Source organism: Ricinus communis, chromosome 10 (assembly GCF_019578655.1).
Source record: "Ricinus communis isolate WT05 ecotype wild-type chromosome 10, ASM1957865v1, whole genome shotgun sequence".
Taxonomy (NCBI): domain Eukaryota; kingdom Viridiplantae; phylum Streptophyta; class Magnoliopsida; order Malpighiales; family Euphorbiaceae; genus Ricinus; species Ricinus communis.
Window position 1 is genome coordinate 11,175,679 of NC_063265.1, and position 25,631 is coordinate 11,201,309.

Below are 25,631 nucleotides of genomic sequence, written 5' to 3' on the forward strand. Positions count from 1 at the left end.
ATCATTAAGCCATGGCTCCCTTATAAATGTCTCCTCCTCTCTGAGAGCCTGAAGCTATATCATTTTCAAGCTTTCGCTGAGCCCTCAATGTTTGGGAATTTTCTTTTAGGCTCCATTTGTTTCACGAAATATATTAGTCAGAAAATATTTCAAATCTTTTTCTATATTTAAAATGCCTAAAATAAATTAAAGAGAAATATCTTCCCGTCAATTGGAAAATTTTATATTTTCTAAAAAATGTTTCCGTTTTAAAAATAAAAAATATTCTCAAATTATATATTTCCATCTTTATTTTTATTTTTTTATAATAATTTTCAACATTGCAGTCAAATATAAAAAATAAATTATTTTCCAGAAACACGAACGAAACGGATCCTTAATGTTATTATTTCCTGCTTTCTAGAAAGAAATGGTCATTGAACACAGCTGTAGTTCTAGAAACAGAAAGTTCCTAATAATTGCTTCAAGACAAAGCAAGCATCTTGATCAGTACAAAATCACAAAACAAATTAAGGTTGTCGTTTTGGGCTTGGTTTTTGTTTAAAGACTTGCCCACTTACTTAATTGATCCAGTTGTCCAAAGAAAAGATAGCACAAAGGCCCAACAACTCAATCTCTACACATACACACTCATACCGTATTATTCACTTGGTTTTTGGGCTTATTTTTCTTTCTCCTCATTTCTAAAATGTCATGTCTTCCCATCTGATGATATATCCTTAATCATAGTCTTGTCATCTTTCTCCTTTTGCACTCTCTTTACTCTCCCTATATAATCCTTTTTCATCATGCTTTCTCTATACTTTTCTTCCATTTTCTCACTTACCAAACAGACACAGATTTACATATATCATCCACTTTCCAACAACCACCGGAAAACAATATTCAAATGCTCTTAAATGGCCAGCCACATTTTGGGAGCTTTTTATTTTTTATTGTTTGGATTCAAAACAACTGATATTAACTGCCTTCATTATCAACCAGCTTCACTCAATTGCCGGGTTAAAATTCCTTCTTCTTTTTTTTTTTTTTTAAGAAAAGAAAAAAAGAGTATAAAGCTAAAATCATCCCAAAAATGAAAGAATTGTCCTGTTATATACTATTAGCTGAAGCTGTACACATGGAGACTGTAGCCCTGAGGAACATGTGAAAACAAAACAAATGAATCCCTTCATATATATATATATATATATATAGGAAAATGTATATATCTTCTCCTTCTCCTTCCCCTTCCTTAAATAAATTGGTCCCATTCTCTGCATGTTTTCACGTGTCCTGCCATCTCCATTGCCCGTTAATTACACCATCATGACCATCAGCTACTGCATTGGATTCTAAAAAAGACCCACCATGATACCCCTTTCAAAAAAACAAATACATTAACAAGTATCATTTTCTTCCTCTCTAATTCCCCCATTCTCACATACACTCTGTGTATATTACATCCTTTTCATTCTCATTTACTATTATAAGACAGTGACTTCACTTTCTCTCAAAAGTGTGTGTGTTTTTGGGCTTGTCTCTTCGCCCTATCTTCTCCTTCCATGATACGACAAAGTCCTTGATAAATGAGAGAGAGAAGAGGTTGGTGTTGTAGTTTTGTGACCATGCCACTTCTTTTTTTTTTTTTTCTTCTGTGTGTGTGTGGGTTAATTTACAGTGCCAAAGTAAAGAAAAGTAGATAGCAAAACATAACACATAAACAAAAATGTTTGAAGGAGTACCAGACCAATTTCACCAATTCATAGCTTCAAGAACTTCTTCACTTCCTCTCCCTGTCTCTTTCCCTCCTCTTCATGGCTCCTCCACTAGTAGTAACACTAGCTTTTCTAGTTTTTATCATCCTTATACTACTGCGACTACTATCACTAATTCCCATCATAATCAACAAGTACCCTTACAACACCCAAATTTCTTGCACTCGTTGCACCACAGTTCAGACCCCACTGGCAAGAATCATGAGGACAAGGAAGAGGATAGCATGGTGGCTATGAATTTGGAGATTGAAAGAGAGAGATCAATTCAAGAATCGGTTGATCCGTGGTCTAATGATGAAGTTCTTGCTCTATTGAGGATCAGATCTAGTATGGAGAATTGGTTCCCTGAATACACTTGGGAACATGTATCAAGGTAAAATTTGATTGTTCTCAGTAAGTGTTTGTGCTGCCTCTCCTTTCTTATATGAGGTTCAGATTAAGATAAACATCGAATTGTAGAGATTTCGTTTGAACTAACCTGTATATGATCAGTGAATGATAGCTAAATTTCTCACTTAAAATATGAGCCTAGCATCTCGTTTCTAGTCTATAGAGTTTCTGTAACACATGACTAGTGTTTAGTTTGTGTCTGGGGAGAGAGAAGATATATATATAATCAAAGAAACCTTATTGTATATTTAAGAGCTGAAAAATTAAATGGAGAAAGTAAATGCTAATGATATGTAGGTAGCTTCGGTTTTATATATATTTATGGTGGGTACAGGAAGCTTGCAGAGCTTGGGTTCAAAAGGAGTGCTGAGAAGTGCAAAGAAAAGTTTGAAGAAGAAAACAGATACTTCAACAACATTAATTACTCCAAGAATAATTACAGGTTTTTTGGTGAACTTGAAGAGCTTTATAATGGTCATAACAATCAAAACCCTCAAGAAGCTGTAGCTGCAGAAAAGAACAAAAAGATGGACAAGGCCAGCCAAAAAGAAGAAGACAAGATTGAACAGAACGTGGAAGAAGATTCAAGAGTTGATCAAACAGTAGGAAATTACCCAACTGAAGAAGATAATAATGGGAAAGAAGTTGAAAAATCCAAGAGCAAGAAGAGGAAAAGACAGATAAAGTTTGAGATGTTTAAAGGCTTTTGTGAAGACATTATAAGTAAAATTATGGCTCAACAAGAAGAAATGCATAATAAGCTTCTTGAAGATATGGTGAAGAGAGATGAAGAGAAAGTAGCAAGAGAAGAAGCTTGGAAGAAGCAAGAAATTGATAGGATTAACAAGGAACTTGAACTTAGGGCACAAGAACAAGTTCTTGCAGGTGAAAGACAAACAGCAATAATCAACTTCTTGAAGAAGTTCTCATCTTCATCATCATCAAGTAGTTGTTCTTCAATTGAGATTCTTCAACATTCAAGTGCACATGATCTTCTTAAGGTACCAAACAGTTCAAATCCTTCAAGTTCATCTTCTTTGGTCATAGCACATAACCCTAATCCAACTTCTCAAACTAATAACCAAAGCAAACCCGAAGCACCTACATCAACCAGAATAGCTTTAGGCCATCAAGACTCTAGTCCTGCACAAGCCAAAAGCAAGCCAGCTAAACTCACTTCATTGCAAGAGAAGCAAGCACCTCAAATACCTAGTTCATCTTCATTCTCTATAGCTACTACTCAAAACCCTAAACTTCTCAACTCCCAAAGCAACCCATTAGCACCCAGTTCATTATCAAACGATATATTATATAAAAAACCTACAACATCTAATAATAAGGATGACCTTGGTAAGAGGTGGCCAAAAGATGAGGTTTTAGCATTGATAAACCTAAGGTGCAGTCTCTGTAGCAGTAATGAAGATAAGGAAGCAACAACAGTGAAAGCTCCTCTGTGGGAAAGAATCTCGCAGGGGATGTTGGAATTGGGTTATAAAAGGAGTGCAAAGAGATGCAAAGAAAAATGGGAGAACATAAACAAGTATTTTAGAAAAACTAAGGATGTTAACAAGAAAAGATCTGTTGATTCTAGGACGTGTCCTTATTTTCATCAATTAAGCACTTTGTACAATCAAGGAACACTAGCAGCACCGCCATTGGAGGCGGGGAAGGAAAGGCCGCAGTCGGCTTTGCCGGAAAATCACACGGCTAGCAAGCTCAATTCATCCCTGAATAATGGCTCTAGTAATTCAACATTGCTTGGCAATGAAGGGGAGAAGAATCTAGCTCAAGCATCAGGTTTTGACTTTGAATTCTAAATTTTGCAAATTTTTATGTGGGTGTTAATTAAATTTATGCTATAATAATGGACAAATAATTAGAAGTTCTTTTAATTAATTTATTCGTTTGGTTTATTTGTACCACTTTGTTAAACTTTGATATTAGATAAATAGTATACATATATATAAATCTTTCCTCATGACATTGTTTTATTCATATAACACATAAATCTATTGGAGAAGACATGTGATGTTGTATTTTAGTGAGCACCGACACCATTACAAATTTAAAGGACTCGACAATATTTTATTGTGAGATCTTATGAAAGCAAAATTCATTGCTAATTGTATTAAAGTTTTCTGTTTTCCATATTGGGGAAAAGCATCCTTATGGTCCTTTCACTATTCTTTCCAAATAAAATGAAACAAGATGAAAAGAAACCTTGGAATCTTTTCCAGCAAAAGATAATGCAGAATATGTACATTGCATATATATATATAATGAAAAATATGCATAAATCATCAAGCTCGAGACTTTAAGTTATAGAAATGTAAGGTTGTGACTATTGCTGCTGCTGTATTATATACTGAATTGTCAACCTTTCATGGGTCAGTTGTTGCCATAATTTTTAAAGTGCCAAATACATTATGTTGTCCTCAGGTTTTAATTGCAGTTTCTTTAGTTACTAATAGTTTTCTAGTTTGACTCATTCTATTTCTTTAACCTAATTAGACACTTTGGTGTTTGATTTAATCTAAGGGACTTTCAAATTCTATTCTTTTAATATTAAAATGTCTATATATACAATTCATTCATGTTGATGTATTAAATATAATTAGATATCAAAAATTTTAGATATTATAATTGAATAAATTAAAATATCTATTAAAAAGTTAGAATATTAAAATAATTAAATCTAAAAATTGAAAAGTTTATATATACATTTAATCAATTTGAAATACTAGAGATGGCATTTAGTTGCAATATTCCAAAAAATAATGAAAATGGGCATATAATCATAAATAGATACAAAATAATCATGATATCATATATAACATTTATAATACATTTTTTTTGTTTTAAAATCAGAACATATTATTATATTAAATTAAATGCTGAGCAGAGACTGACTGGACAGTGGGGCTACATTACAAAAGATCACAACGACAACACAGAAACATGACATAATATGTCTGTTGGGCTGGTGGGTCCCACCACATGCCCATGAACATAAACTACACACGTACGCTTCCTTGTCTTTATCAGCACACCATACAAGTGACAACGCCTTCTTCCTGTATTCTTTTATGTATGTAATAATTCAAAAATGTAAGTTTTCCAGGCAGTGTTCCAGGTCTCTTGTAATGACTGATAATGTCTCAGATTTTAATTCATTCACTCTCTATTATAATCACTGAGCATTTTTCTAATGAAAGATATATAAACAGGGTTCTTATAGCTATTGTAATTATACTTATAATGAATGAATAAAAAAAATATAAATAGTTCTTTTGTTCATTATGTAAGAGTGTACTTTGGATGGAGATTAAACAAAAAGATTAACAATTATCAATGATCTAATGAAGTATTTGCACTTTGTTAGAAACACAAGAGCAAAAAGATTGGAAGAAGTGGAAATGAGTGTATTTGAGTTTTGAAGATGAGTTGCTTGCATTTGCAAGCCTTGGTAGCAAATCCAGCCCATTTTACCAAACAAACCCAACTCCACCTTCTCAATTACCCAAAACAGGCTTCAACTGCGAAAAGCCCAACTCTGTAACTTTAAAAAGGCCTAAAACAAAGGAATACAAAACCTCACGCCCTATGTAATGATATATTTTGAAGAAAAATAAAGAAAGAACACTTGAGCATGAGACATTATTAGCTAAATCACTTTACTCATTAGTGAAATAACAAAAATGTTAACATATGTTATAGGGAGGATAATGATTATAACTAGATTCAACTCCTTTTCTTTCTTGTAAGAAAAATACAAGTCAAACAGTAGTGATGATATGGGTTTTTAATGATGACTTGTGTAATAATATGTTTGAGTAACTCCAACAATAAATATTAGATTAAGAAGGCAGTGTTGTGCATATAAAATATCAAATTTGGTTTGTCAGTAAGCAGGAATTTCAGCTTTGTTGGCACGAGTGAAACAAGTGTGTCATTATCACCCCAACTATACTAAAATGGAAATTTAAGTGATGATTAGGTCGTTGAACTCACGGTCACGGTCACAGTCACAGTCACGTGTATACGTGTCTGTTGCATTGCTTATTAACCATTTTTTCTCCTTTGTGTTTTTCACTCCCCAGTATGTTGACACAAGCACATGTTTGCTTTATGAGTAGCAATAATCTCTTACTTAGATTTAGTTGGTGCAATTTAAATGGCAGATTTTACAACCATAATCAAGCCTAAGCAGTTATTGCCTTCAATTTCTCAAATAATATGAAATGGTTTATAAATTAAAAATATTTAGTTTTAATGTATTTTCACTTTATGGTATGTGATTTTTTTTTATCACTTTGATATTTTGTAAATATAATTACGGTCAAATTATACGACACCGATAAAACATTTATGACGCGGCATTATAATAATTATTGTTCTTCCAATTACCACATCAGCACCTACTGGCGGTGTTATACAACTCGATCGTTATTTGTTAATGCTTATATATTTATAAAATATTAAATTGATAAAAAGTAAACCATATATATATATATATTTTAAAATAAAAATACGTTAAACCACGTAATAATTTCGTAAAAAAATTTTAAACTATCATTAAGATTTTATTTTTTCTTACTTATAAGAGGCTAAAAAGTCATATACTACATAATAGAATAATCAGTTTTTTTTAAAAAACTATTTCTGTATGACCTATTATAAAAATATTGGTGTTTGAAATTTTTATAAATAAAAATAACAAAAAAAAGACACCATTGATGCGTAAAGCAATCTTGATTGGCCAACGGCATAACTTAAATAAATTCAGCACCTCCTTTTCTCTTCTTTATGTTGTAGGTTAAATACAAACAAATTAGTTGCTCCAATATTAATTGGAGAAGCAGTGACTCCATTTTCGTTAGGTGTTTGGATCTCAATTTTCATAAGCTGGATGCTAAATAAGGACATGAACTTGACAAGTTGGCTTGTGTTTTAGAAATGGGTCGTATGCTTGTGGTTGTGGGTAGCACTATCCCTCCTCCGTATCCCAATTAGATTAGTATATCTTTTTATCTAATCTCAGGGTTTCTTAGTATACATCCTACCATGTTCCCTATACTCGATAAAACCTACCTATCTTGGCTACCCTACACCCCATACGATAAAATAGAAAAATAAAAATTAATTAATTAATTAATTACACTATTATTGTATAAATTCCCATTAGACCTTTTCTTAGGACACCTTATTTTCATTACAATACACATCCACATTTTGCTACATGCTGCTCGCCAGTACACTCGACTTGACGTTTGTGTTTAAGAAATTACTTTTTCATTCTAATTATAAAATGATAAGTTAAGAAAAAGATTAGTTACTAATTAGTAGCAGAGGTGGTTAAACAGTTAAATTAGTTGCCCTGATTACACAATTGGCTCAAAGTCAAAGGCTGAATAAAAACTGTATATATAGTTAAATAGGTGGCCTTTTTGATGATGAAATAACACTCGATTAATATGCTCACGTAAAGGTAAATTGGATTTTGATCTCCCTTTTCACGGGCGGTACATCACTTTTCTTAAGTTAGTTGAATATGAATATCTCATCTTTTTTGTACATGAGAATGTGACATTCTCTTTATATAACATCTTTTAGTGGCTTATTAATTTACTTTTTTTTTTGCATGAGATTCAACAGTAACTTATAAGATTTTTTAAAAAATTTTACGGGCGATAAATTTTTAATTAAATTATAAATAATTTTTTCTATCTGTCTATACATTAATCGATTTTTGAGCTTTAATTAAATCACTTAGAAACATTTAGTTTTTTTTTTTCTCTTTTTAGATTAATTCAAAAATAAATTTAATTTTTTTTTTTGGAAAGAATAAATTTAATTATACTTTGAGGTTGAAAATTGGTTAATGTATTACTACGAGTTATGAGGTGCTAAAGAAAACAAATGCTTGGCTATATTTGGTTTTGATGGATATTTCTTATTTATGAAAACTATTATTTTATTTTAAATTTTATCCAAAAGAAGTTGAGCCTTTTGTTTTCTTTCTCTTGGAACTGACTGTGTCTACCAATATTCTTGGATGTGGTGGAGCAAACCTTATTGGTTTAGATTTCGGGACAATCCTCCTCTTCACCTTAGCTTCCGTTGGATTTTCACCTTTTAATACCTGAATTTTTCGAAATTGATGGAATTAAGAAATTTAGAGTTCTAATGGTTTTTTTTTTTTTTTTTCCCGTGAGTATTACTTATTTGTTATGTGAATTTAATTCGTGAAATTTAAAAATAATCTTAGATAAATTCTTTGTTTGTTGAGATAAAATAATTTAAAAATTTATTATTTGTTTGTTATTTGAAATTTGTTTACATTTTTGTTAAAACTAATAGTTTATGAAAATTAAATTTCTATAATTTTTTTTATTTTAAATTTTTTTATTTACTTGCTTATTTGATATACATATTACATATTTATAGAATAAAAAGAAGTTGAGATAACATTCCATTCATAAAATCAAGGGACTTTACGAATTTAAAGGGAAAAAATTAAATTGGTTACAACTAAATAAGAAATTAATTAATTAAATAAGTGAATTTCAATATTAATTTTTCTCGATATTTAGTTTTCCTGAAAAACAGTATGTGGTTTTCAATTTTTTAACATACATTTTTTGTATGGAAATAATTTTATATTTTTATTCCAACTCTTACTCACTGCATATAATATATTTACAAATTCCTTAATTTTAAAAGTAAATTTAAAAAATAAAAATAAAAATTAATAAAAGATTTAAATTTATTGATGACTAACAAGATAACTCACTAATTTGTGAATTAATTCGGATTAACTAAATAAACAGTATTTGTTTTTGATTTTTGGCAAAATATTTTAAATTAGATTAGTATTTCCTTTTCCTTTTTAGTTCGATCAGGATTTTCTTAAAAGCAAAAAACTCGTAGCAAAATATGAAAAAAAGGAGAAAATCAGGAAGGGGTAATATAGTAAAAGAGGAGGTGAATGAAAAGCGCCGGATAATTAGCGTCGTGATTGCAGATCCAGGAGAAGGGGCCTATGGGGTCCATCGTTGTTTCCTTCGGTCGGTTCTTCTTCTTCTTCTTCTTCTTCTTCTTGTTCTTTCTCATTCATCACTACAATGACCGTATATGATTGTTTTATATCATAATATATATATACGGTCCACAGCCCAAAATAATAATAATAAAAAAAATCATATATATAAGTGAACGTAACAAACTATCAAACACAACACAAAGCTGCCAAAAGAAATAAAATTACAGTAGTACTTGTGTAGACCTATCTTTAAGTAAGAGTATTTATTGACCCTCTGATTTATACTATTTCTTTTGTTTTTATATATATGTACTTTTGTTTGAGTTTTATGAGTTCAATCTCTCGTTCTTTACTTCTGAATGTCTCTCCTTTTAACACCCAAAAAAAAAAAAGGTGAAAAACCCACACCCATCTTCTCCTCTGTTCTTGCATGATTCTCGTTTTGACCCATTATTGCTTTTTCCCTCCACATCCAATCACCTTCTCTCTCATGCTCCTGCTTAATTATATAGATAAGCGTTTTATATAAATATATTATTAAAATTAATAAATTTATAAATATAACTGTCATTTATTATTCTTTATTGATTTTTGCATTTAACTCTAATCTCCTACCCTTTGACCAATGATTAAAAGTGAACAAACTGTTATGAACAACAATTAGAAACAAATAAATAAATGCGTTTTCTACGACTTAAATTCATAAGCAAAATAAGAAAAAATAGAGCATGAACTCGGAGGAAGCAAGCAAACAAGGAGTTGCCTTTCTCAAATTTGTCTGTTTCTCTCAAAGCATTTGTTTAATCAGTTATTAAGTGATAGTAAGCTAGTATTATAAATGATTAACGTGACAATTTATTAATCTAATCTCTCCCTCTAGTTTTTTTTTTATATATTTTGTTGTTGAAAAAGAAAGAGAAAAAGGAAAAGCTAAGCTAAGTCTATGCATCTATAAAAATGGTGGTCCAATACACTCTCACTTCTCTTCTCTTACTACCACTTTGTCATTTTTCTCCCACTCTCTCTCTCTAGAAACCGCACAAACCCGCAGCACAGCTCAAGTATGTCCCAAGAGCTACTGCTACTGTCTTTGCAACTTGCTCCTAAGCTCCTCCTTCTTCTTCTCAAACGCTGTCGTTTCTTCCTTTCCTTGCAAATGTTCAATTCTGCCTTCTTGTTTCTCTCTCTTCCTACCGCATTGTGATCTCTCTCTCTCTCTCTCCCCGATCCATTCGCATTTTGTTTTTATTTTTCATTTTGTGCTGTTAACGCATTCAGGTAGATTTGATTTCGCTTTTAAAGTGGCATTTTGCATTTTAGTTTCTTACTCAATAAATTTGATCTTTTTGTTATTTTGCTTATGCATTTAGTTATTTGCTATATTGGGAACTTTGATTTTGAAATGTGAGGACTTTTTAAGCTGCTCTGTACTTGTGGTGGTTTTCAAGTGATCGCCGCTTTAGGTTAGATATTTTTTTCGCTTTGGATAATGACAGTGTTTGGTTGCTGGGAAAATGTATTGAAAGGAATAACATTTTAGGATTTTTAGTAAATCTCTTATTATTTGGTTGGTGAGAAATTGATTTTTTTTAAAAAAATTATTAATTTCAAGTTTTCTGGTGTTGAATGGTTTAGTTGATGTGATTAATGGCAGTCATAAACAAAAAAAAAAAAAAACTGTATTTACTTTTTTTTTTTTTTGTGTAATAAACAATCTATTAAAATTCTTAGCTTCCCTATTTAAGTGCCACTCAAAAATCTAATTTACTTTTACCTAATGATTTCCGGGTTTTTATTTTATTCTTTTGTCTTGCATTCTTTAATTTTGAGTTTCGTCCTTTTTAATGTCAATTTAGTTTATTTGAATCTGTGCTTTTCAAACTCATGTTATGCAGTTTATTCGTAAGTCCAGTTTCTTGGCTTTCCTGATGATCAGGAATTTGTTTCTTTTGCTGAGTAGATAGTATCTTGTATTTCATGGCTTTCAATTTCTTTTTTTCTTTTCCTTCTTGCAGTTCCTTTCTTTGTCAATAGCTTATAGGATAATTAATTTTATCTGTATTTCTTTTTGTTGTTACCTTTTTTACTTTCGTTATCTAAGTACATTTGATTGTATTCAAGATGGGTAGTGGGTAAAATGTGGAGATTTCTGAGTTTTCAACACTGTATCAGGAAAACTGGAGAAGGAAGTTATTTGAAACTCTCACATGGAGCAATATGAAGTACTAGAGCAGATAGGGAAGGGGTCATTTGGTTCAGCTCTTCTTGTGAGGCATAAACATGAAAAGAAAAAGTGCGTATGAACCTAACACTCTGGTCTCCTTCATTTTGTTAGTTGCCTTTAAAAGTTTTGCTGACGACAATATGACAAATTTTCATCTTTTATTCTGATTATTTTTCTTTCTTAAGGTATGTGTTGAAAAAGATTCGCCTTGCCCGGCAGACTGATAGGTCACGTCGATCTGCCCATCAAGAGGTCAGCATCTTGCTCACCAATTAACTTATCATTAGAATAGGTGATACTATCTCTGTTTGTAGTTGTATATTCATTCAATTTCTCTTTTAGGCTTTGCTCATGGCATATACCAGAAAATATTTCCCAGTTGTCTTCTCTGTGGCTCTGTCTCCACGTAATGTGATGAACTCCTAATGCTATATCTTTAAACAATGTCATCTGGACCTTAATGTGATAAATGGTATTCGGTTGAATTTTGATCTGGACTAATGAATGCGGCCAGAGATGGTTGTGCTATGCCCAAAACCTTTGTTAGATGATATTTGGATTTACAGTCTTACCCCTTTTCCCTATTTCATGCAGATGGAGCTCATTTCTAGAATACGAAATCCATTTATTGTAGAGTACAAGGATTCCTGGGTAGAGAAGGTACATTGACTATTTTATAGTTATGATGTTTCATTTAGTTGTGGCAATTTTGCCTTGTTTTCTTTTCCCTTTCTTTTCTTGGTCAAGGTATGCCATGCCTCACTGATGAGTTTGATTTGGGTAATCTTGAATTGATTTGAGCTGAACCTTTTCCAAATCAATTCCAATATATTGTTCATTGTCACATTACATATCCAAGTTGTCTATATGTTCTACACCATTCAGACGCATTGCCTAACTCTTTTCTTTTGCTATGAATTGTTTCTTTGTTACCCTACTTATTTTTGCATCGAAAGGGCTTACTTGAGCGGGTGATCTAATAGTCATTCAATTTTGATACTTCTGACCCAGGGTTGCTATGTATGCATTATCATAGGTTATTGTGAAGGGGGCGACATGTAAGTTTTCCTTCTTGCTAGAACTAAGATCGAACTATGGTTCTGAACATTCTTATGATTTCAGGCGTGGCTTGGATTACCTCGGTCATGTGTCCTATTTTTCTTTTCTTGTGTTACAGGGCAGAAGCTATTAAGAAAGCTAATGGAATGCTTTTCCCAGAAGAGGTTTGTTTTTTCTTTTCCCTTTTCGGCCCCCCTCTTCTATTTAGGCAATATTTTGTTCATTTTAAGTTTTTAAAGAATTTTGCACATTTAGTTCAAATATTCAATTATGAAGGTCCTTTATAACTGAATCTTATTTATTGAATGTTTTTCAGAAGCTCTGTAAGTGGCTTGTTCAACTTCTGATGGCTCTTGACTACTTGCATGTGAATCACATTCTTCATCGTGATGTCAAGGTTAGTGGCATGCTTTTTGTACTTGGATTTAACATTGTATTTCTCTCTAGAATATCGTAACTTGCATTGCAGTTGTACTTATAATGTCTCATGATTCTTTACAGTGTTCAAATATCTTTTTAACGAAGGAACAAGACATTCGTCTTGGTAAGTGATGTGATAGTTATCTGCCAATTCTTGTCGGGGGCATTATAGTGCTGAGCAACTAATGATCACCACTGATGCAGGTGATTTTGGACTTGCTAAAATATTGACTTCGGATGACCTTGCTTCCTCTGTAAGCATTATATTCCCCAAACTAGGGTAATCTTCCAGTTACATCTTCTTTTGCTAAAATAATGTTGTCATGCATCAGGTTGTGGGGACTCCAAGCTACATGTGTCCTGAGCTTCTTGCTGATATCCCATATGGTTCAAAGTCTGATATTTGGTCTTTGGGTAAGTAGGATTATGTAAATCTGAAAGTCACTTAAGTTCATTTGCTCTTTTGATTCTTTAGCTGCATCTCTGTTTATAATTCTCAACAAATTGTTGGTCAGGATGCTGTATATATGAAATGACTTCTCTCAAGCCAGCATTTAAAGCTTTTGTAAGTTTTATGGACCTTGATTTTACACCTTGAAGATCAACATACATTATGATTACTTCTTCTCATGCATGTAAGAAATTGAATTACAACTGCTGCTCCAAGTAATAGCAAGCACCACGATATTAGACAACATTTCACTGACAATCATGTAAGATATCACATGTCTGCGCAAGCAATTACGGCCATCTGATTCCTTAACCTGAAGTTTAGCTAGTGTCATGTACCTAAGTTATTAGGCATGACCCGAGAATGAAGAAGAGAATGTGGTGAGAAATTAAGAGAGAGAGGAGGAGAGAAATGAGAGAAAGAGTTGAGAGAATTGTCTTTGTATTAATTCATTGATATCTGAGTTCATTATATTCTCTTCCTATTTATACTAATCTTTGCTAATATTGCTTGTAGAGAATTCTATTAAGAATTCAGTTACAACAACTAGCTAATACTAACAAGTAACCAGCTGTCATTACAAACAAATAATAGAATCTTCTTATTCCTTTCTCCTGATCTTATCAATATGTGCCCTGATCATTCATTGGTTGCCTTTATGCTTTGACCTTCCCTACTACTTTTACTTGACTATTAGTGCTGCTGCCCTGATACTTGTTTGCTGCATATTTTCTTCCTTGTGTCATAAATATTGTGCATTGATTGAGAATAACTAATCTCAGTCTTAACTCACTTAATCGAGTCATAACTCATCTATTAAGTTAGGAGCGATGGTTAACTAAGCACTCGAACACATAAATGAGCTTTATTTTAATAGCTGTTTAAAAAGATTCCAAATTGACTTAGGTTTGGAGAATAGGAGGTTGGAGCTGAAATTATCATCTTTCGGTCCTTATCATGATTGTCGTCTCAAATGGAGCACATACAAATTCTGTTATAGTAGTTAGTTGAGCCTGTAATTTGCTCTGCTTCATTGATGATCGGAGGCTTTTCTGCATTTTTCCATTTGTATTTGAGCTGTCTCCAGCTGCTATGATATAATGTTTCTTTTTGTTTATGATTTTCATTCTGTTTTTACTGTATTTTTTTTTTTTTTTTTTGTGTCTCTTGAGCAGGATATGCAAGCCCTGATCAACAAGATAAATAAATCAATTGTTGCTCCACTTCCAACTAAATATTCTGGTGCTTTGTGCGTTCTCTATCCCTTAAATTTATTGCTGCTGCAGCAATTTATTTCCATAGATTATGGTTTTCCAGTGAAAGTTGTTATTCTTATACTGTTTCTGTTTATTGTTCCAGCCGAGGTCTTGTCAAAAGCATGCTGCGAAAGAACCCAGAACTTAGGCCAAATGTATGTATAATCTATCTGTGAAAATTTTGTCAGTACAAGTGCTTGATTGCGGGCAGTACATACGAAGCGTGCATGCATGTTTGAACATATGTATGAATGAGCTTCGGCTAGTATACTGATGCTTTTCTTCTATTTGAATAACCATTGAGGTAGGCTGCAGAGTTGCTCAGGCACCCACATCTTCAACCTTATGTTCTTAAGGTTCAGCTTAAGATGAATAGCCCTAGACGCAATTCGTTACCTGGCCAGTGGCCTGAATCCAATTACATAAAGAAAACACGATTTGCAGATTCAGATCTTGCTCTTAACTCTTACAGGGAGAAGCGACATTCATTCAGTAATGATAGGGCATTAAATCCAAATGCATCTGCAGCAGACCAAGACTCCTTGTGTTTGACCAGAGGAATACACCGTAGATTGTCAGAATTATCCCTTGGAAGTAGTAATGAAGGGACAGTCATCTGTAAACCAATTACTGCTTCAAAACCTTCAAGTATTGCTCGGATTTCAAAACATACTCCGACAAAAGCTTCTGCCGCTCCCAAGAGAAGAGCAGAACCTATGAAAAAGCGTGAATCTGTAAGATAATAGGATTCTATGTTCTTTCTCAACACTTGCATTTGTACTTGCACTCTTTTACTTGTGCACCTACACACACTCACACATGGAGAGCTTCTGAATGGCAACCTTTACTAGTACTACTAGTCAGTATCTGATGTGGCCTTTTTTTATTTATTTCAGCTACCTATTACACGTACTTCAACAAAAAAATCAGACTACACAAACCGCAGAGCATCTTTCCCGTTGCAGACAAAATCAACAAATATTGGCATCCTTCAGGATATAAAATCTCCGGATGTTTCAGTCAATGCGCCTCGAATTGATAAGATAGCTGAATTCCCATTAGCTTCATATGAAGAAGCATTTTTTCCCATTCCCATTCGGAAAACTTCTTCAGCTTCAGCACAAGGATCATGTGGATCTCCATATCACGGTGATCGCTCAATTACAAAGGACAAATGCACAGTTCAGATTTGTGACAGAACCTCTACTGAGCCCAAATTCACTGATGCATGGCAAGGGATTGATCGTAGCATGTTTCAGGTAGACGAAGAAGAAGGAAGCAACTCCTCTAATCAAAATGCCACTGCAGGGGCATCAAGCCGTACCTCATCAGATACGAGAGGTCGTAGGTTCGACACCTCATCATTCCAGCAGCGTGCTGAAGCTCTGGAAGGGCTGCTCGAGTTCAGTGCAAGATTACTGCAAGAAGAAAGGTATGACGAGCTTGGCGTGCTGCTAAAGCCGTTCGGGCCTGGCAAGGTTTCCCCTAGGGAAACTGCTATATGGTTGACGAAAAGCTTCAAAGAGAATACTCAGAAACAGGAAGACTTATAGTAAGTGGTTCCATGTGTTGTACCATATTTTAGCTAAGACAGTTTTTAGAGCTCAGTGTATCAGCTTTTTGCCAATAATAGAGGCACTAGATATTTAGGCAGATGCTTTTTAGGTTGTAAATTTCAATGCCCCCTCTTCTATTTTTCAGTGTTTTTTTTACTGAGGTAGGCAATGTAATGTAGTACTGCCATATTAAGGATTCAGAACGCTACTGTAGCTGTACTTACTATATTTCAATCGGATATATCCATGGCTAATCTGCAGCTGATACATGCTTGGAACCTCTCTTCTCATCTTTCTTTCCTGCTAATTTCCAATTTGACTTAGTAGCCAGCATGTGGAAGGCAGCTACGTGGCGTTAATTTGATGTCTTTCCGAACTTGGTGCTAGAAAAATGATCTCGTGTCCAATTATACAGACCAGATGTGTGGCGTCAGTAAAACAAATGTCTCATGGCAATAAGAAAACTGTAGTGACGCTTGTTTTTTGACATTTAAACTCGAATTGCGTCGTCGCTTTTGACTTTAAAGGATGCTTTGTCACGTCGCTAATTATGATAACTGCCCACGTAATCGGTGTTACTAGAAACAAAAGAAAAGTTCGGGGGTGGTCAAGTAACTGTGGAGTCGTAGATAGAAACAGTCCAGCAAGCAGGAAAGAACCATTGTGAGTAATCTTTAGGAGAGTGGCAAATGGCTTGATAAGGGAAAACTTCTGCCGGCCTTGCCCAAAAAACTATGTTACAAGAGGACAAGTCCCATTTGACAGGAAAAAGATAATTTAATATAAGTATTTGCATGGATGCACGCGTCAACAATACAAATTGATGTTTTATATAAAACAAAATGATAGCCTGCGTCTTCTGCAGAGTAATATCAGAAAAGGAGAGAAGTCTTCAAGTATTTGTAAAGCTACCATTACTTGCCAAATCCATTTTTATGCCCTAGAACAAGATCTTATATGTTGTAGTAGAGATGGGCAAGGCAAGCAGCTGGATAATGAACTTCCTGGTAGGCAAAAAGGAAGAGAAAGAGAAGAGGAAAAATATTACTTTCTATGAAGATTATATGAGAACACCAAATGGAAGTATACCATCTACTCCGAATTACAAGAGGAGATGGAGCTTTGGGAAATCATCAGGAAGAGAGAAAGTTAATAAAAATTCCAAATCTCTTGATGCAATCACCCCACTTATTACACAACATGCAGCACCATTGGAATGGGAAAACCGGCAAAATAGAAACAAGACAGTGGCAGCAGTACCGGCACCAGCAGAAGCTATAAAAAGAGTAGTGGCAACAAGAGAAGACAGAATAATCAGATCAGTTGAAGAGGCAGCTGCCACCAGGATCCAAGCTGCCTACCGTTCTTATTTGGTAATAATATTATACTCCCTCTCATTTGACACATATATTTGTATGTCCTATTACAACGGATAGAAAGTAAAGGTTTGAATCCTGAGAACAATTATGTCAGTTTTATGTATTTCTGCAGGCAAGAAGAGCACTGTGTGCTTTGAGGGCATTAGTGAAGTTACAAGCACTGGTAAGGGGTCACTTGGTGAGGAGACAAACAGCAGCTACTCTTCAGCAAATGCATGCATTGATGGCAATACAAGTTAGAGCTCGGTGTCAAAGAATTCAGATGGCTAAAGAATCAGCACAGCTTGTTGTAAGAAGCTTATCATCCAGGCATGGAAATTTCCCTCTCGACAGTGAACTGAGAGGAGCACTTAAAGTAAGTATTCAAGAAATATAATAATATTTTAAGAGAGATTTGATTTTTGATTTTCGAAGTAGTAGCTAGTTCGTGACAATAACAACATGTTGATATAGGAGGCTATGGACCTAAATGTTTATGAAACAAAAAGAGTATTGAAAGACGATCATGGTTATTTGGATCATCCACAAATGGGGAGAAGAGAGCACGGAAAAACCAAATACTACTCTGGAGAAATATACATCTCAAAGCGAAAGGACCAATACGAAGAGTTTTCCTTCCCCACAGTACCGAATAGTCCTGAAAATTATTCCCCATCTCCCGTGGCAATACGAGGAAGAGCCTCTTTTACCTATCAGAAGCCAGATTATATGCAACCCATCTGTCATCCAAATTATATGGCCAACACGGAATCTTCAAGGGCTAAAGTCAGGTCACAAAGTGAACCGAAACAGAGACCCAAAGGGAGTATGAGACCAGAAGGAAAGGGAACAGCTCCGATGAATGGAAGCAATGCCCAACAAGATGGTCGGCTACAAGGCTCCTCCTCTTACTCAATGTCGTTAGCTTATGAAAACCGAGACCCCTGGCTTACCAAGGTCTTCCAATCAAGCAGGCATGAGGATTGCGAATATGATGCCAAGAGCAAAGCTCGCTCTAGTTACTCCAACTGCAACAAACTTCTTGCCGCATGCGAGGTAATTAATTATCATGTTCATTTTGCATTATCTTGCAAAGTATTTATCTGAATTATTTATATATTTTGACTGCAGCCCCACCTGTACCTGTATTAAGTGATCATCTTAATCCTGAGGACCTTTAAGCCAACAGAAGAGCATATGGAAGGAAGTACTGAATTCAAATTCTAATTTCTTCCAAAATCTTAGAAATTGAATAAAAAATTTCTTCCACATAAATTGGTAGCGATGATGCTATCAAAGAAAGATGCCAAGGGCGCATCAAATTTTGAACTTTATGGTGCTAGTGTCTTTGTAAATTTATAATATCATCATCCGTTTGCACGATGGCGATGCAAAGGAATTCCGAACCTTCCCAGTGCACAAAAACCACACAACAATCCGTTTGAATGGTCTCCGTATGTTAGTGGGAAAAGAAAAGGAACCTGATAGTTGGTATATACAAGGATATCATAGAGGGTGACTTATGTCAAATTGAACGTCTTTCATAGTAATCACGAAAGGAGCAAATAATTCCATTAGTATGTTAAAGATACAGCATCAGATCAAAAGGTGAAAAAAAAAAAAAAAAACATAATTTGTTCTCTTTCTTTCCTTCCCGGACAGTCAATAGCTATTCTTTTCCAAAAATTGTTGAGTATGAGCTGGCGATTTAATTGGATAAGAAAACGTTACCTGCATGTGGATTGAATGCATAAGCTGTAGAACATGTCTATGATTGCATGCTACATAATAACAGTGTGAACCTTAAGGCATAATAGGGTAGGACCTGGCTCCTAGAAACTGTAGTTCCTGGGAAACAGATGATCGCATCTAAAACAACTTCTAAAGTTTATGAATAGTAAAATGCAAAAACAAACAAAATGCATAGTAAACCTAACACTGTTACTAAATTAGATCAATGTTTGCATCATTCACTTTCAACGCTTCCTCAGGATGTTAAGTTTATATGGACTGGAAACTAAGCAAAGTCTTACGAATGGGATATGGTCGCAGGCCATGGGGCACGTCAAATGGATGTTCTAATCAGAACCAAAGAAAAAAGAAAAGAAGATCTTGGCCAGTCTCATCTATTGGTATAGCAATTTATAATACAAGCTACAATTCTTATGGAAAAGGACAGCACCTTGTTTGTGTTTGTAACTCTTTCTGTTGACCCCAGGCCTCAGAAAAGCATGAGTTTCCTGGACATCACAAATCTCATGATCTCACTGGTTTAATGTTTTGTGGAATGCAACCTGCAATTCTCATAAATAATTAGTTAAGACATGTATGTACTTAATACTTGAAAAGAGGAACATTCTGGCAAGTAATATCTAAATAATAAAATTGTTGATAACATCAGTAAACTATACGCCATAATCATGTTTGCGTGAAAAGATCCCTATATAGAACAGAGTCAGTTAAAAGCTGTAGCATATACCATTTCTGTTAAGTACATACGTCAATCCACACATGTATAAACCTTCTGGCTCAAGATATTTGCATTAAATTTCCAAATTTTATCTTATTTTGACAAATGCACAGAATTGAATTTTAATTGGAAGATAACGTACTGATGTTGATGTCTTCAGCAGCTCTCGTATGGCCATTGTGGCATAACATGAAGCTGGGAGAGTGAAGGTCAACTTTAGGGCTGTTTGGGCACCCCGAGTATTAGGACCATAGAGAGGCTCAACTTTCGCCACTTCTACTTCTCTCTCACCTTCCCTGTTATATTCTGCTGATAGATGTAAATCATTTCCAGAGCTCATTGGTTGTCTCATGCAATCAGATGGGCTTTTGGTGTCATTTTTCTTGGTTTCCTCTTCTTTGTTTAGTTCTATAGATTTAGCTTTGGCAAGTTTTTCCATATCTGTCTCCGCCAACGGCGTAGTACCATCAGTATACGACAATGTTTCCCTGCAAAAGGAGTAAATAATGAATGGTCAAACGTATGATTCGGATATTCAGACCAACAAAGCTATATGATGAGAAGAGTAGGCAAGCAGACATGCCATTCGAAGTCCATTGGCTTCTGAAAAACACGCCTATAACTTCCAGTCATACTGGTTATTGAAAATTCCCTGCAAAAAGACAAATGGGCAACTCTCAGCCAAATAATGTGTGTGCGCGCGCGTGCGTGTAGGGGTGTGTGTGTTATAGAGAGAGAGAGAGAGAGAGAGAGAGAGAGAGGAAAGAGAGGTGGTATCATAAAAAAAAAAAAATTGAGGGATAGTGTTTAGTGTAGTACTTGGCACTATGCACACTCTCAGCCAAATTGATAGCATCCTGCTCAATGCAAATGAGATTATCATTAGAAGTAAAAATAGCAAAAGAGATACTGAGAAGACCTACAATTTGAATGTGATATAGGCAAACATAAATAAAATAGAACATCTCAGGGGTCTTATGTTTCTAAATTTCAAAGAAAAAACAGCAAAAGTCCTATGCTTTACTTGCTGAACATAAAATATGCAGCTTGTTTGTATTTCGGTATTGAGTTGAGCCCAACGTGCTCTTCCCTTTTAAAAATAGAAACGGTTAATAAAAATCTAAGGACTTTTCCTTGTTTCCTGTTCCAAAATCCTTCTATTAGGGATACGAAAGAGATCACTAAGATATTCTGAACCTTCTCGGCCAAATCATGATAAACTTTGGCAATGTCATTGGTTGGATAAGACACCCTAGATCTGCCAAAACAACAAAACAAAAAGTGTTAAGAGAACTCCATTCCTCGATTGTTCTTAATAATGCAAGAAACCATGTCAGACTTGCTTTTCCTTACCCAGGCATAGGAAGGATAACATCATTAATGGTATAATTTCCAGTTGAGAGGTCTTCAGCATTTACTGCCTGCCTAATGATAACTAGTCATATTCAAATCCAGAATTAACCATAACAGGAGTACTTTCCTAATAAGAATTCAGCAGCTAATTCAAGACTCAACCTTAACAAGAGTATCTTTCCTTTCAGAAAGATCTGTTCCAGAGGTTTCATCTAAATTACTGCAGCCATACATATCTTCACAGCCATCATCTTCACATGCAGAATTAGCACTGCCTATCTCCCTTTCAGTGTCATCTCCTTTACAATACACCAAGTCTCCCACCACAACTTGGTCAGTTCCTGAAACATGATTAAACAACATAATAAAACTTTATGCTCTGTTCTCAAAAGCTGTAATAAGGCTTTCAATAATGTGGAAGATGATACATTATGCACATGAAAGAAAAAAAAAACATCAGAATACCATATTTTTGCACTCTCATACTTGCGGCGTGATTCCACAAATAGCTTTGATAACTGTGTACATACCTAAACAATAATTACACCATATATGTCAAGATTATAAACCATAAAGCTAAACATAATAGTTTAGACATGCAAGATATTCTTGTTGTATAAAACCAGTTTTGCAGATAAAATAGTGGTCTTGTATTAAACATATCTCATAACATCCCAAGCAAGCATGCATACAGAGAAGGAAGTAACTGCCCTTGTGAGTGATAGGTTTCTTAAGGTAACATCACAATGAATTGAAGTAAACCGTATTAGATTTTGAAACAAGAAAAACTTAGAAAACAGATTACTTAGTAAACACCTACATGTGGCAAATATGCTTTCAGAAGGACGATATTATATTTGTAAGCATGGAAAACAGACTGTCTTTGCTAGTTCCATCCTCAAACTGGGCCACTTACGAATCAGTACAATGATATTATAAATGAATGTTGCTGCACAATGACTTACATCATTCTCAGAGTTCTAGGTATAGCTTTCAGGGCCTGCAAATAGTTCCCAGGGCATTTCTTCAAACACTGAAGCTGTAAAGAATAAGAAAAGGGAACCAAGAAAAAAAAGGTTAATGAAGTGTTCTCATGCAAAAATATGAATTCAATCACTAACAAGGCAATGTGAACAGCATTTGTTAAATGAAGGTGATTATCTAAGAGGGGAAAGGATAACAAGTTAGTGAATAGATTAATATTCACCCTTTAAGAACATTAATCATGGAATCAAGAGACCAAATATTGCAGGCCCAAGATAGAAAAAGCCATGTAGAAAAAGTGATAATAGACAACTCACCACAGCCCTTTCAGCAGTCAGATAGCGAGGTAATTGCCTCAGGGTTCCATCAATATCATCACTTTCCTTGTAATATTCCCGTGCCATCCTCACTGCATCTCTTTGTATTTACAGATCTAAGTCAAGGAAAGTAACTGCTAATAATTCTACTGGTGATGCTTTAGACAAATCACTTGAAAAGGAATCAGCGATACAAAAAAAAAACTCCACATGAAGCATATAACCAATAAAAGGATATCCCCTTCTCTTGGATCAAGGATCATGCTTACAGCATATTTCCACTCGCCTCGGAGTAATGCAGCTCCAATGAGATGTGTTGGCACAGAGCCACTACCAAACCGCTGAAAAAAACATGTCAAAAATATTCAGTAAAATCATGGCCATAAATAAAAGCAACATACAGTCGTTCTCAATTATAGGACATAGATGAATAGTCACAGCTCAGCAGACATTTACACAAGGAAGCCTAATTGGTTGCAGTTGGCTAGAGATGCATAAAGTGGGAAGTTCAAAATATAAGAAAGTTCACACAGAAAGTGAAAGAGAGAGAGAAAAATAGAGACAGGTATGACCAAGGAAGTACTTGTAAACCAAAGTAGTTGATGAACCCATGCCTTCCTAATGAATCTGCTGACCCCTTGATGGTATCTTCAGAGTCTGCAACTACTCCCCTAAGGGAATGTGTAAAACTTGTGAATCCATGCCACAAGAAAATGAATGGTGATTGTAACCAGTCAACATACATGAATGATGGCAGGAAAGCACTCTTACCGTAATGTGACTGTGAAACGGTTACCTAGTAGCTGTCCAAGAAGAAGTCCTTCGTTGACATAGCTGCAGAATAATGCAGCTATAATTTATGACAAGCTGTTAAATATTTCCCTTTAAAACTGGGAAATTAAAATTTTAACCGTACCAGAAATCACCCACTTTGATACCAATCAATCTGTCATTGAGAGCAGCTAGTCTACTAGCATGTTGCTTGAAAACCGTTACCTAGAAGCACAAGATAAACATATCTGCTGAAAAGACTTTCTTTATCCACTGAAACAACTTTCTTTAGACTACAGTAAATTATGCCCAATGATCAAACCCACAGAATTGCATTGTTACAGAAGCTAGATGGTCAATACATATGCATGTATACATACATATATCTATGCATATTATTATTGATTTTCACAAACACTCTGGACACTACACTCACCTAAATTGAGAACATAACTTTAGAATTCCATTTATTTCCATTTCAGCAACACCCAAAATGAGCCAGGTTGGAGTACCGTGATTTGTAAATAGACATACACGATAAATACATGTACAGACAACTTGATAATGAGAACAGCTTACCCGCTGAGTTGATACAGATCGTTTATCCTTCGTACCCGCAAATCCAAAAGATCTTGGCTGTAAGACAAAAATTCCACTTAAATAAATAAAAATGACAAGCATGATAATAAATCTGAATTTCCCAAGAGAGAAAAGCTATCCAGATAGAAGGGAAAAAATCAGAATATGAATATGAAAATTCAATTAAAAGCCAAAATCTTTTGCTGTTATTGCGTTTCATCTTCAGGATAATTTAATGTACCTGAATGCCAAGCATTTTCCCTATTAGTCCAATAGCTTCCTGCGTATCTTTATTCTCCTTGTAAAGATGAAATCTGAAAATTGTAAATGAATAGTCAGTCCATTATGAATTTATTCAATTTACAAAACCTCACACCATAAATATCAAAGCATGAATAGAAATCCACACCACCTCGTATATACTCATTACCTAAGAAATTTTCCAAGATGCTCAGGCCAATGATCAGAACCTCTACTATCAAAAGGTTTATCATTTCTATCCTTCCGTTTCTTTGAATTTCTATTACCTTCATTAATATTTCCTCGAGAATTCAATCTCACACGAATACATTTCGATGAAGCGTCCGGTCCATCAACCGTATCCGTAACAAGAAACTTTAACTTCTCCTTGAAAAAATTATGTGTGGCCTATAATTAAATTAAAAAAAGAAAAAGAAATTTAAACACTAATTCCTCTAACAATACATGATCGCAAATAAACAAAAAGAAAAAAACTTGAAACTCAGAAGTCAAAAACCGAACCGTTCGATGAGCTTTATCAGAATCAGGAGAAAGAAGAATAGGCGAAATGTTAATGCAATTATCTTCACTAATAACTTGATTAATAAAAGCTTCTAAACGCTGCGTATCAGCATCTCCAGCAAGTTCCCTAAACGACTCAATCTCAGCAGCATAATTTTTCCCTACTTGATTCGTTATCTCTTCCTCTCTCTCCTCTGCAACCTCCACAATCTGAAACAGTTAAATAAACAGAGATAAAAAAAAAAATCACAAACAGAAACTGTTTAAATATTAAAAAAAGATTGTGAATTGACGCAGTTGACCTCACGAGGGACGTGAAGAGAGGTTAAATGGACTACATTTCCATTGTTATCGACTTCATTGACTATAAAATCAGAGTATCTTTGCTTTAGAATGCCGCGAAATCCGGGGACCTTGGAGATGTAGCAGGAGATGCCAACGTCCGATTCTTCTATCGTCGTCATTAGGGTTTTGAAACTGTGATCGGCGACTAGAGTGGCGGTGGTGGTGCGATAAGTGGAGTTGCTGCAGGAGGAGGAGAAGGATGGCGGGTAGTAGGGTTTTAGTACAGCCAAGTAACGGAACGATACGGTGCTGTGCCACCTCATTTCTTTCTGGGTTTTAACGATCCACCAAAACGACACGTTTTGGTGCTCTAATGGATGAAATATTATTTCCTTTTTTAGTGTTCTAGATCACATTTTATCAATTATTTGAAATACTATAAATTTTTTTTTTTCATTATCTTATCATATTTATATTATTCAAATTCATCTATTACTTTCCATTAAAAAATCTATTTATTTACTCACTGAATTTTTATTTAACATTCGACATATTATACTACTATTTTATATTTTATTATTTTAATTATCTAAATTA

At 34.5% G+C, this 25,631-nt stretch overlaps 4 protein-coding genes across 13 annotated transcripts; 3 read left to right on the forward strand and 1 right to left on the reverse strand.

Moving 5' to 3' along the window:
• Nucleotides 1-1,236: 1,236 nt before the first annotated feature.
• On the forward strand, nucleotides 1,237-4,125 carry LOC8289351 (trihelix transcription factor GTL2). The gene is made up of 2 exons (XM_002512180.4): nucleotides 1,237-2,130; nucleotides 2,482-4,125. The coding sequence occupies exons 1-2, from the start codon at nucleotides 1,709-1,711 to the stop codon at nucleotides 3,962-3,964; spliced, it is 1,905 nt and encodes a 634-aa protein (XP_002512226.2). The 5' UTR covers nucleotides 1,237-1,708; the 3' UTR covers nucleotides 3,965-4,125.
• Nucleotides 4,126-10,082: 5,957 nt separating this feature from the next.
• On the forward strand, nucleotides 10,083-16,422 carry LOC8289353 (serine/threonine-protein kinase Nek1). 2 transcript variants are annotated; one of them, XM_002512182.4, is made up of 15 exons: nucleotides 10,083-10,467; nucleotides 11,362-11,482; nucleotides 11,599-11,665; nucleotides 12,008-12,073; nucleotides 12,425-12,471; nucleotides 12,591-12,636; nucleotides 12,789-12,869; nucleotides 12,974-13,016; nucleotides 13,097-13,146; nucleotides 13,225-13,306; nucleotides 13,408-13,457; nucleotides 14,519-14,592; nucleotides 14,703-14,754; nucleotides 14,908-15,333; nucleotides 15,496-16,422. In XM_002512182.4, exons 2-15 carry the CDS (start codon nucleotides 11,397-11,399, stop codon nucleotides 16,150-16,152), a joined length of 1,827 nt encoding a protein of 608 aa, XP_002512228.2. In that variant the 5' UTR covers nucleotides 10,083-10,467; nucleotides 11,362-11,396; the 3' UTR covers nucleotides 16,153-16,422. The 2 variants fall into 2 exon arrangements, with proteins under 2 accessions (XP_002512228.2, XP_015570649.2); XM_015715163.3 differs by lacking the exon at nucleotides 10,083-10,467 and adding an exon at nucleotides 11,067-11,091.
• Nucleotides 16,423-16,999: 577 nt separating this feature from the next.
• Nucleotides 17,000-18,919, forward strand: LOC8289354 (protein IQ-DOMAIN 19). Of its 3 annotated transcripts, none has more exons than XM_048379973.1 (4): nucleotides 17,000-17,528; nucleotides 17,629-17,889; nucleotides 17,991-18,569; nucleotides 18,645-18,919. In XM_048379973.1, the coding sequence occupies exons 1-4, from the start codon at nucleotides 17,127-17,129 to the stop codon at nucleotides 18,663-18,665; spliced, it is 1,263 nt and encodes a 420-aa protein (XP_048235930.1). In that variant the 5' UTR covers nucleotides 17,000-17,126; the 3' UTR covers nucleotides 18,666-18,919. The 3 variants fall into 3 exon arrangements, with proteins under 3 accessions (XP_048235930.1, XP_048235929.1, XP_002512229.2); XM_048379972.1 differs by having other exon boundaries at nucleotides 17,001-17,528; nucleotides 17,988-18,569; XM_002512183.4 differs by having other exon boundaries at nucleotides 17,002-17,528; nucleotides 17,647-17,889; nucleotides 17,988-18,569.
• A 114-nt stretch (nucleotides 18,920-19,033) lies between these two features.
• Nucleotides 19,034-25,389, reverse strand: LOC8289355 (multisubstrate pseudouridine synthase 7). 7 transcript variants are annotated; one of them, XM_015715166.3, is made up of 20 exons: nucleotides 25,052-25,380; nucleotides 24,750-24,959; nucleotides 24,418-24,635; nucleotides 24,229-24,301; nucleotides 23,988-24,044; nucleotides 23,554-23,633; nucleotides 23,409-23,471; nucleotides 23,221-23,308; nucleotides 22,876-22,978; nucleotides 22,638-22,741; nucleotides 22,302-22,375; nucleotides 21,802-21,866; nucleotides 21,499-21,677; nucleotides 21,337-21,404; nucleotides 21,181-21,241; nucleotides 20,803-20,840; nucleotides 20,567-20,635; nucleotides 20,126-20,471; nucleotides 19,696-19,807; nucleotides 19,034-19,244 (listed from the first exon to the last, which is right to left on the reverse strand). In XM_015715166.3, the coding sequence occupies exons 1-19, from the start codon at nucleotides 25,355-25,357 to the stop codon at nucleotides 19,778-19,780; spliced, it is 2,232 nt and encodes a 743-aa protein (XP_015570652.2). In that variant the 5' UTR covers nucleotides 25,358-25,380; the 3' UTR covers nucleotides 19,034-19,244; nucleotides 19,696-19,777. The 7 variants fall into 7 exon arrangements, with proteins under 7 accessions (XP_015570652.2, XP_048235924.1, XP_048235925.1 ...); XM_048379967.1 differs by lacking the exons at nucleotides 21,181-21,241; nucleotides 21,337-21,404 and having other exon boundaries at nucleotides 25,052-25,381; XM_048379968.1 differs by lacking the exons at nucleotides 19,034-19,244; nucleotides 19,696-19,807 and having other exon boundaries at nucleotides 20,192-20,471; nucleotides 21,008-21,241; nucleotides 25,052-25,389.
• Nucleotides 25,390-25,631: the final 242 nt, after the last annotated feature.

Bases quoted from the DNA above. Each gene is read 5' to 3' on its own strand.
- LOC8289351 (XM_002512180.4), top strand. From the start codon at position 1,709: ATGTTTGAAGGAGTACCAGACCAATTTCACCAATTCATAGCTTCAAGA. The intron at 2,131-2,481 runs GTAAAATTTGAT...TGGTGGGTACAG, and splicing joins ACTTGGGAACATGTATCAAG to GAAGCTTGCAGAGCTTGGGT.
- LOC8289353 (XM_002512182.4), top strand. From the start codon at position 11,397: ATGGAGCAATATGAAGTACTAGAGCAGATAGGGAAGGGGTCATTTGGT. The intron at 13,147-13,224 runs GTAAGCATTATA...GTCATGCATCAG, and splicing joins CGGATGACCTTGCTTCCTCT to GTTGTGGGGACTCCAAGCTA. The intron at 14,755-14,907 runs GTATGTATAATC...CCATTGAGGTAG, and splicing joins ACCCAGAACTTAGGCCAAAT to GCTGCAGAGTTGCTCAGGCA.
- LOC8289354 (XM_048379972.1), top strand. From the start codon at position 17,127: ATGGGCAAGGCAAGCAGCTGGATAATGAACTTCCTGGTAGGCAAAAAG. The intron at 17,890-17,987 runs GTAAGTATTCAA...ATGTTGATATAG, and splicing joins AACTGAGAGGAGCACTTAAA to GAGGCTATGGACCTAAATGT. The intron at 18,570-18,644 runs GTAATTAATTAT...TTTTGACTGCAG, and splicing joins AACTTCTTGCCGCATGCGAG to CCCCACCTGTACCTGTATTA.
- LOC8289355 (XM_015715166.3), bottom strand. From the start codon at position 25,357: ATGAGGTGGCACAGCACCGTATCGTTCCGTTACTTGGCTGTACTAAAA. The intron at 21,867-22,301 runs GTAAGTCATTGT...ATTATTGTTTAG, and splicing joins CCTAGAACTCTGAGAATGAT to GTATGTACACAGTTATCAAA. The intron at 21,678-21,801 runs GTATTCTGATGT...ATCATGTTTCAG, and splicing joins TATGAGAGTGCAAAAATATG to GAACTGACCAAGTTGTGGTG.